This window comes from Spea bombifrons, chromosome 10, assembly GCF_027358695.1.
Source record: "Spea bombifrons isolate aSpeBom1 chromosome 10, aSpeBom1.2.pri, whole genome shotgun sequence".
NCBI lineage: Eukaryota > Metazoa > Chordata > Amphibia > Anura > Pelobatidae > Spea > Spea bombifrons.
The window spans coordinates 6,372,282-6,382,338 of NC_071096.1; the positions used below are offsets into that span (position 1 = coordinate 6,372,282).

A 10,057-nucleotide genomic window follows, 5' to 3' on the forward strand; every position below is an offset into this window, starting at 1 on the left:
TTCCCGAGAGCTCCAGAAATAGAAGATTCCATCGCATCTGAGCCGTCTCCTTACAGGAGAGAATTATTACATGCCAGCAACTTGTAGACTTGATTGACTAGATTAATAAACCAATAAATAGAAATGCATCAATGAGACGAGTCCTTTTCTTGTACGGCTAAAGTTTGGGGTCACTGAGGAAATTTCTGGCTGTAACATAATAGCAAAAGGGTTTTCTAACCATCAATCAGCCTTTTAAACTTAAACTTGGGTCAACGAACACAACGTGCCATTGGAACCCAGGAGTGATGGGAGTGATAAAGGGCCATTGGAACCCAGGAGTGATGGGAGTGATAAAGGGCCACTGAAACACAGGAGTGATGGGAGTGATAAAGGGCCATTGGAACACAGGAGTGATGGGAGTGATAAAGGGCCATTGGAACCCAGGAGTGATGGGAGTGATAAAAGGGCCACTGTACGCTTATGAAGATATTCCATTAAAAATCAGCCGTTTCCAGCTACAAAATTAGCTGAAAACATTAACCCAATGAATTTTCAAAGTGCCCCTTAATTCCCCTCTTTCTGCTATTCTAACTGCGTCTCTCTCCAACCTCCATGACTTCTTCCTACTTGTATCTCCGGGGTGTTGCGCATGCTGCACGGATTCTCAGGAATTCCCTGCCTGTTCTGTCAGACTCTCTCCTACTTATTCTAACGTTAAATGATAATCCTCACCAAAGCAGTCCCTCTTATTCCGTCTCATTCCCCCTCCTAATAGATTGTGAGATCCCAAGAGCGGAGCCGTCTTCTCCTTCTGTAACAGTATTTCTCAATGTGTGTCAATGTATAGAGTTATTTTTATATTATTGATAATATTCTCGGCCCTTATTTAATATCTCTACAATATGTGTCAGAAGACAATAGTGTCTAGATCACTGATGACGAATGTTTTTGGGGCCAATTTTTTGCACGAAACCAAGTTGCAGACCTCAAAGTGCCAACGCTGCATATTAAACATGGAGAGAAAGTTTTTTTGTTACAAAATTACTATCCACAACAAAGCGCATCAATTGGCCCATAAAAATTATGTTTCTTTTTTAAAACATAGAAAAAGATTATAAATATTTGGCCCATCTATCTGCCCAAGAAGAAAAACACATGAAAAGAGGGTCTATTTGTTAAAAGGATTTTATTAAATAGCATTTGCACTGAAATGATATTAGTGGATAAGAAAAATAACTGGAGCCCAACAATCCACAGGATCAAGAACTTGACATTATTAAACGTTTTAGCAGCATTACTAGAAGTAAAGAGAGACGTACGAAGAAAGTAGAAAATAACTAACGACTCGTCTGGAATCTAAACCGTCCTCTTATTGACTTCAATGAGTTTTCAACAGAAAAACAGCTATGATTGAAGCCACAGCCAGTGATCAGAAGCAGAGACGATGATCCCTCTGTCCATGGGCGTAGGAACCGAGGGGGACAGATCCCCCCCAGTAACTCATGCGAGGGGGACCGATAATTAAGAAATCCCCCCCAGGGCCGTAGGAATCCCCCCCAATAGAAACGCCGCAAATGCGGCCCGCGAGACCTCGAGGCCCGCGTAAGATCGGCAGCCAGGCACGGGCGTAGGAACCGGAGGGGACGGGGGGGACAGATCCCCCCAGTAACTCATGCGGGGGGACTGATAATTAAGAAATCCCCCCAGGGCTGTAGGAGACCCCCCCCAATAGAAACGCTGCAAATGCGGCCCGCCAGGGCAACCGATTTTACGTGGTCTGCACCTCGACCCTGCTACTTACCTGTGGGAGGGTCATCTGTACTGCACAGAGGAACCGGAACCCAGCAGAGTTCACGTGACATTACATCACATCCTGCTTCCTCTGTGCAGTACCAGAGAACGCAGAGGGAGGCCGCGTCCTCTGCTGAAGCCTGTGAGCGGCATCGAGGAGCTGCAGTGCAGGTAAGGAGGTGGGGAGGGTGTTTCAATTAGTATGCCTGATTGAGGGAATGAATCTGTGAATGAATGAGTATATGAATGAATGAGTGTGTGTGTGATAGCATGGATGTGTAAGTGCTGGAACCTAGGCATGATGGGACTGTGATTGCTGTTAGCAATCACACTCCTATCATGCCAAGTCAGCCAGTAAATGCTGAAACATAGCTAGCTGCCCCCCTTGTGTATTGATGCTGCCAGCAGTATGGGGTCTGCACATCACTTACATCCACCCTGTACCAGCATGACTTGGCATGATAGGAGTGTGATTGCTAACAGCAATCACAGTCCCATCATGCCTAGGTTACAGCATTTACTGGTTGGATGTGTAAGTGCTGGAACCTAGGCATGTTGGGAGTGTGATTGCTGTTAGCAATCACACTCCTATCATGCCAAGTCATATTGCTAATTTGTTTTGTCCAATTGTGGTGTGTTACCTACTTTTATTAAAAATGTGAGTTTTTATTATTATTTTTAAAGGTGGGGGGTCATTTTCGGTTTTGGCTAAGTGAACCGTGAATGTTTTGGTCCAGAATTTTCATTTTGGTGCCTCCCTAGAATAAATAGAACCATTTTATTTTTAATTATCCTGAGTCCTGAATTTTTAGTCACAAAACTTTCTAGGCCCAGAAATCAGTGAGAGGAAAAGTAAAGGTTCTGTGTCATTTACTTTATTTTAATCTGCATATTTTATTAAAGGCCATATATTCTCACAGTGAAAAATGAGTGCGGCCCGCGCACGTATACAATTCTGATGAAGTGGCCCACTGCAGAACAAACTTGGACACCTCTGGGGTAGACAGTGAGAAGGGGGGGTAGGGAGAGGGTAGCTAGTAAGAAGGAAGGGTAGGGAGAGGGTAGCTACTGAGAAGGGGGGTAGGGAGAGGGTAGCTAGTGTGAAGGGGGTGGTAGGGAGAGGGTAGCTAGTGAGAAGGGGGCGATAGGGAGAGGGTAGCTAGTGAGAAGGGGGGGTAGGGAGAGGGTAGATAGTGTGAGAAAGTGGGGATCTGATGGGGGAAAATGCTGTCCCCCCCAGATTTTTAGGGGTTCCTACGCCCATGCCTCTGTCCTCCGTAACATTATTCCTTTGGATAATAAAAGTTAAAAGGCATTTTCCATAATTCTCAATTCTTATATACTTTTATATGCAAACTGCAAACCCCTGCAAACAGATATTAGATATACCGGATTTGCCTGATTATAAGACGACCCCCCAAAATCTAAATATTAATTTAGGAAAAAACGAAAAAACCTGAATATAATATTTTAATTATATAATTAATATTAATATTCTAATTCAAAATTAAATATTCTAGAGAAGCAGTGAATTCATTTTTGGGTTATTAATATTACACAGTTTTTTTTTTTTATTTAGTTTGAAAACAGACCCAAGTCCATCAAGGTCAACCTTTTTCTACACGGATTGAGAAAGTCTAAAATATTAATGTTTATTCTATCATTTCTAGTTATGTATGTTCTGTTTTTTTCCCTTTTTTGAAGGCATCCGTTGTATCTGATAGTATCTGCCCTTGGCAGATGGACAACGTCTTGTTCTTTGTAGGTTTCTGTTAATGAACAGGTCACTGCAGAACTCTTTATATTGGTCCCGCACATAATTATATAACGTTATAGTTAGACTTGTGTATTCATATTCAGGAGAACATTAAAACAAACAGGAATGGAGCTTTTTCGTTGTTCAAACCAAATACAGAATAACCTAATATGATGGCCGGTAAACGTACACAAAGATGAAGAAGCACAACACAAAGAATCTTTGTTAATATTTCCTAGCTAATGTCCCTGGTTCTTCCCCCCCCATACAAGTCACTGGCTGCAGCCTACCTTGTCTACGCAGCGACTATATTGGTCGCCGGCAGGGGCCTCCTCTGACAACCGCCAATAATGGGCAGTTGTCCTTCATTGGTTGGTGCCAGAGGAGGCCCCTGTCAGTGACCAATAGAGCCGCTCGAAACCTCCTCAAGCTAAGTTTCTATGTCAGGAGTTAAAGGCCCATATAAGTGACTCTATTGGTCACCGGCAGGGTCCTCCTCTGGCATCAACCAATGAAGGGTAGCTGCACTTGATTGGTTAATGCCAGAGGAGCTCGGTGCCAGCAACCAATAGAGTTTGCACCTTTTCTAGTTCCATAATGTCCTTTCTAAGGACCGGTGCCCTGAATTGCATCTCATATTAAAGGTGAGGTCTTACCATTGACTTATAAAAAGGCGATTCCTCTTGCTGTGAATCAGTACCCTGTTTTATACATGTCGATATCTTATTGGCCTTTGCAGGCTGTTGGACGGAAGGCCTCGATGTTTCACAACCTCTTAGTCTCCCCCCTTAGTTGGAAAACGAGAACCACACACTCTGCAAGAGTCATCGAAGGGTATAAGTGAAATCTTTACTGAAACTTAGCACACATGGTCACTAAATATTCAATATTAACAATATCAGTAACGTCAAATGTGTTTCGTGGGATCCGCCGACTTCCTCAATTACAAATACGAAATACAAATGTGCTATAATTCCCAATATATATCCTCTCCCCCCCCCAATAATCCAATGTCGTCCGAGTCCTAATCAAGACAAGATGTTGTGAATGATCCATTGTGATCTATCTCCGTCCCCATCGATATACACATCCTCACAGCTTTCCATCTCCCGAGACTACGGACGTTCGTTATTTCATCCTTTCTCATAAATACGGAGACCAATTACTCGATCGGCATCATCTTTAAAACATTGTCCAGATCTTCACATTTTGGAACCTTAATAATCAATCATTATTTGGAATACTAAAAGGAGAGAATAAACGTGACGAAATCATTGTTCAAACTACCTATAAAACGAATATAGTGTCGACATCACAATAATTAACCCTCTAAACTATATAAACTTTTTATTTTACATCAGTATCTTGACCAATGGGTTCACAAACACCTTATACTGTACGTCATATTTAAATTCATTCCGTTTAATCATGTACTCGATGTCTTAGATATTTATATTAATCATTTTTTTAATAAAACTTATTGCTATAAATAATAATAATAATAATAATAATAATAATAATAATAGTGTAGAATGTTCAATCTAATTTGGTAAATAAGTGAAGTGTATGAGATGCATTCACAAGAAAACTGATCAAGGAAGCTTCATCTCAATAAAAGCTTATTCTTTACTTCCACTAAATCTAAAAACATGAAACACACCAATGTCACATGACACAAATTACACACACTTACTCATACTCACTAACACACACTCCATCTCACCCCACTCGCACATACATGCTCACAGACATAACTATACATCCATGCTAAAACACACAAATACACATCCATGCTCACACACACATGTACACGCCCATGCTTACACGCACACAAGTCTATATCAATGATTACACACACACACAAGTACACATCCATGATCACACATCCATACATATACCCCACTCCCGTCCCCACTTACTTCTCATCGCTCCGGCAGCTCTCCCTCTGGTTGCTCGCGCACACTGTGCATGCAGCTCGCGTTCCAGCATTTCACATTTCTGTCTCCTTATATTTATTTATCAACGTAGGGTAATAGATGATATGATAAAAAATAATAAAAATGAACGCGTCCACAAATGACAGGTTTGATATAAATGGCGAACTGTGTCAATCAACTAAACTCCACTCAGGAACAGAGGAAAAAAATGTTGGCTGCCGTCCCTGTAATCACTACAGTAATCACTACAACGTCTCCAATCCCCCCCACAACAGCACATTTTCTGCGCCAAAATAATCTATTCATTAACATGCAGTATTCTATATGAGTAACGAGCATCAATCTCAGCCCCTGCTAACTGTCACCGCCTCACACTCCAACTCCCATCAGTCTGTAACTGCCGCTACTGAAGCTAAAATGACGTCAGCTCACTTATATATCTAACGCTTGTCCCTGGTATGGAAAGACCCCCCACACGTTGTTGGACTCATCAGTCGCAGCCATTACCATTACTGCCCATTTTTTGGCTGCTTCTTCCGTTCAGTTATTGAAATGTTTCCTCCTAAACACAGTCCCTCCGACTTCACTGCATCAACCAGCTCCAAAACGGCTCGTAACGCCTCTAGACGTGGCGACGATACGATGCACGATGCTGGCTATCGGGAATGTATATGGACTCCGTTTTATGGACATATGAGGACTCCATATCTCCATTTACTGCGCATGCGCAGAAACACTCAAAGCCACTGATGGATTATACAGAAATACCGCCCCTTATATACGGCGTATTTACACATTATATCTACTGGTAGTTTGTCCAAAATACTGCTCATGGCACCCACATTGTAAAACATAAATAATATTGTTCATTTTATTTTAACATTTTCCAACATAACCGTATTAGAAAAACTCCCCATCTTTGTAGGACTCTTGTTACTTATTTTTGTTCAGTTTGCTACAATGAAAACATTTCAAGAAATCATTATCTTTAGTTCATTTTTTTGTTATTCTTGTTGTTTCATTGTTACCAATACTTTTAAGATTCGTAACTCTCTTATACATTACCCGGGGTCTATCCGGCAATACATTTTTCAAGAATTCATCTTCTAATGACATACGCCAATATTTTGTTATGCTCTTTTTTAATAATAAAAACTTGAAAAATATATTGTGTAATAAACTTGATATTTTAACAATTAAAGCTTTTCTCATCACTAATTTTAATTTTATCCATGGTTAAATAATCTCTATTTAAAATACCGACTGATACCAACCGTGTGATCATCTATAACAGGAGTGACGGCTGAATTACACTCATTGGGATTTAAATAAGAAGTGAAATTATTAAACAGGATTAAATCTTCCTTCCAAATACAAAAAATATCATCGATATAACGTCCCCATAATACCAAGTTTTGGCTGAAACAGTTGTTATTCCAGATATTTTATTCCCCAATCATTCAAACGCGGGGTCAACTTGGTACCCATGGCTGTGCCCATCATCCGCAAATTGAAATTACCAGAAAGAAAGAAATAATTCTGATATAAAATAAATGTTATAAAATCTAATTAAAAAAAATCTCCCAGTAACGCATTCATATTCTTATACAAAAAAAATTCAAGAATATCTTGCATTGTTATTATTTTTCTCATAATGCATAACTTTACATTTGTCCGTATTGAACGTCATCTGCTCCTTCCCTGCCCGGCCCCCCATGTGCCTGCCCGGCCCCCCATGTGCCTGCCCGGCCCCCCACGTGCCTGCCTGGCCCATATTCTATTCAAAACCTCCTGCTGAGAAGCAAGATTAATGTTACTTTATAATCTCTCCATAATTTTGTGTCATCAGCAAACACTGAGACGTGATTCTCAATACAACATGGGAGATCAGGAGTCATTTCGTAGAACGTTCGGCTTTCACTAAACCACGCTGACTTCTATTTATATTCTTTGGGGTTTTATACTATCCGGCCCTGGGCCTTGTCTACCTGAACGGTGTTAAATTGCAGATTTTCCCGTCTCAGCCAATCCCGTGTTTGTGGAAACGGTTCCATAAAATCAGCCAGCAGGGGCTCAGCCATCGGCCCTTCCTCGGTATAACAAATATATATAATATCTGCTTTCTATCTGTTCTCACTGACCAAATTTCACATTTCAGATAACAAAGAAACAACATTTTCTGTGTTTAGCTTTTTTTCCATTTAAATACTTTAAAAAATATTCTCTATAGAAACCAGTTTCTCATTTTCAAATTTTGTCATTTTAATAACCTTTTTACAGGCTTTGTCAGCATGTTTGTTCTCCATAAATGATCCCTCGTTTCATAATTTATTTTTAATTTTATTTAATAATTTAATTTATAAAGTATTTTTCTTGCATTGATTCTTAATGTCTGAGAACGGCTGAGTTTCCTCGATGTGACCTCATAGGCGATGCTGCCTTGATGCTGTCATAGCGCATAAAGCTTTACACATTCTGTACGTTCTGCTGCAGAAGTAAACAGCGTTTTCGTGCCCAGGACTGAGCATGAAGCTGTTTCTCATCGGTATCATTATTTGGATTATTTTCACTATATCTCCGAGCTCTGGATATGGAGGTGAGTTTATCTGTTATTACAGAGAATTTGGCATCAAAAGAGTTAAGGAAAACGTCCGAGATCATTACCATTAACTTTACAATTTATGGATGTTTTATAGTTTAAAACCTTATTCTGTTATCATTAACTGTTTATCCCAACTGCCCCCATTTGTACCACAGATTCCTGTCTATAACTGTCACATAGTTTAACCCTTACATTATTCTTTAACGTATATAATGTATGCATTACAATAACTTATACATCCTTTTTAGTGATTTTACTTTAAACTAGAAAGCTCCCGTCTCTTAAATGTCTTTTTCTTTGTGTTCCAGTCTGTGGAAACAGACCCCTAGCGAAGGATTTCCGTGGCTCCCGCGTGGTCGGGGGGAAGGATGCGGAGCCCGGTACCTGGCCCTGGTTAGTTAGTATCCAGGACTTCAGCGACAAGCAGTATGATCATGTATGCGGAGGCGTCCTCCTGAATCCTTTGTGGGTTCTGACAGCCGCCCATTGTTTTAAGGATGTCGGCAAGTAAGTAACTTAATGGTTTTACGGGAGACCCCTTACTATCCGTCATATAATAATGGAGCGAATGGATCGCTAACAGGATGTGCTTTGGTTTATTCAGTGAATATTATTCCTGGAGACTCGTGTTTGGCGCCAACCGACTATCCAACATCGGGGGAAAGACTCAGATCAGAACCATCAAGGAGCTGATTGTACACGAGAAGTACAACCCGAAATCCCAGAGCAACGACATCGCCTTACTCAGATTAAACAAACCCATCGCGTTTAACGAGTATATTCAGCCGGCTTGTCTCCCCGCCAAACAAGCGATTCTAAGCAAAATGGACGACTGCTACGTCGCAGGCTGGGGTGTCGTCAGAGAAGGAGGTAAGCACCGCTTTAGCTATATTCACATATACATGTCTAGTGGCCCTATTGTGAGTGTGGGGGAAGGAGCATGGGGTGGGACGGGGCGGGGGGTCCTGTCTTTGGGTTTTCTGAGGCCAGCAATACATTTGATAAATCTTTTTCTCTCCAGCGGAGGAATCGCCGGACGTTCTCCAGGAAGCTCCGGTGAATCTGATCCCCACGGAGCGCTGCAACCGCCCGACCTGGTATAACGGACGTGTGCGAGGCAACAATCTGTGCGCGGGGTATGAACAGGGAGGCATCGACAGTTGCCAGGTAAGCCGATTCGTGGCCTTTTTTACTCAGCGATGATACATTGTTAATGTTTTCAGCATCCTAGACACTGCTTGTTTTGTAAAACGGTGCCGAGGAACAGCTGAGATAATGGTCATTACTGACAGTCTGTATAACGGAACGCTTTCTTTACTTGGAATCGCGCAGGGGGACAGCGGAGGACCTCTGATGTGCAAGAGACAAAAAGCCAAGTTCTACATGGCGGTCGGCGTAACCAGCTGGGGCTCCGGCTGCGCCCGCAAGCAGAAACCTGGAGTTTACACCTCCACTCAGTTCTACCTCGAGTGGATCGTTGGAAAAATCTTCAAGGACCAGAAACCTGCATCCAAACCTTCGGAAATGAAGGCCATGAAGAAGATCTGGCCAAAGTTAGCTGAGAAAATCAGCAAAGCTGGCATGAAAACCCCGTGATTCCCGAGAGCTCCAGAAATAGAAGATTCCATCGCATCGGAGCCGTCTCCTTACAGGAGAGAATTATTACATGTCAGCAACTTGTAGACTTGATTGACTAGATTAATAAACCAATAAATATTAGTGCATCAATAAGACGAGTCCTTTTCTTGTACGTCGAAAGTTTGGGGTCACTGAGGACATTTCTGGCTGTAACATAATAGCAAAAGGGTTTTCTAACCATCAATTCACCTTTTAAACTTAAACTTGGGTCAGCGAACACAACGTGCCATTGGAACCCAGGAGTGATGGGAGTGATAAAGGGCCATTGGAACACAGGAGTGATGGGAGTGATAAAGGGCCATTGGAACACAGGAGTGATGGGAGTGATATAGGGCCGTTGGAGCACAGGAG

At 41.7% G+C, this 10,057-nt stretch overlaps 1 protein-coding gene across 1 annotated transcript; it reads left to right on the forward strand.

Moving 5' to 3' along the window:
- The first annotated feature begins 7,992 nt into the window (after nucleotides 1-7,992).
- LOC128467571 (acrosin-like) lies at nucleotides 7,993-9,772 on the forward strand. The gene is made up of 5 exons (XM_053449233.1): nucleotides 7,993-8,062; nucleotides 8,377-8,575; nucleotides 8,673-8,938; nucleotides 9,090-9,235; nucleotides 9,401-9,772. Exons 1-5 carry the CDS (start codon nucleotides 7,993-7,995, stop codon nucleotides 9,662-9,664), a joined length of 945 nt encoding a protein of 314 aa, XP_053305208.1. The 3' UTR covers nucleotides 9,665-9,772.
- Nucleotides 9,773-10,057: the final 285 nt, after the last annotated feature.

What these genes read in the sequence shown, in the direction of transcription:
- LOC128467571 (XM_053449233.1), top strand. Translation starts at nt 7,993, where the DNA reads ATGAAGCTGTTTCTCATCGGTATCATTATTTGGATTATTTTCACTATA. An exon ending in GGGTGTCGTCAGAGAAGGAG is followed by an intron (nt 8,939 to 9,089) that starts GTAAGCACCGCT and finishes TTTTCTCTCCAG; the next exon opens with CGGAGGAATCGCCGGACGTT. An exon ending in GAGGCATCGACAGTTGCCAG is followed by an intron (nt 9,236 to 9,400) that starts GTAAGCCGATTC and finishes GGAATCGCGCAG; the next exon opens with GGGGACAGCGGAGGACCTCT.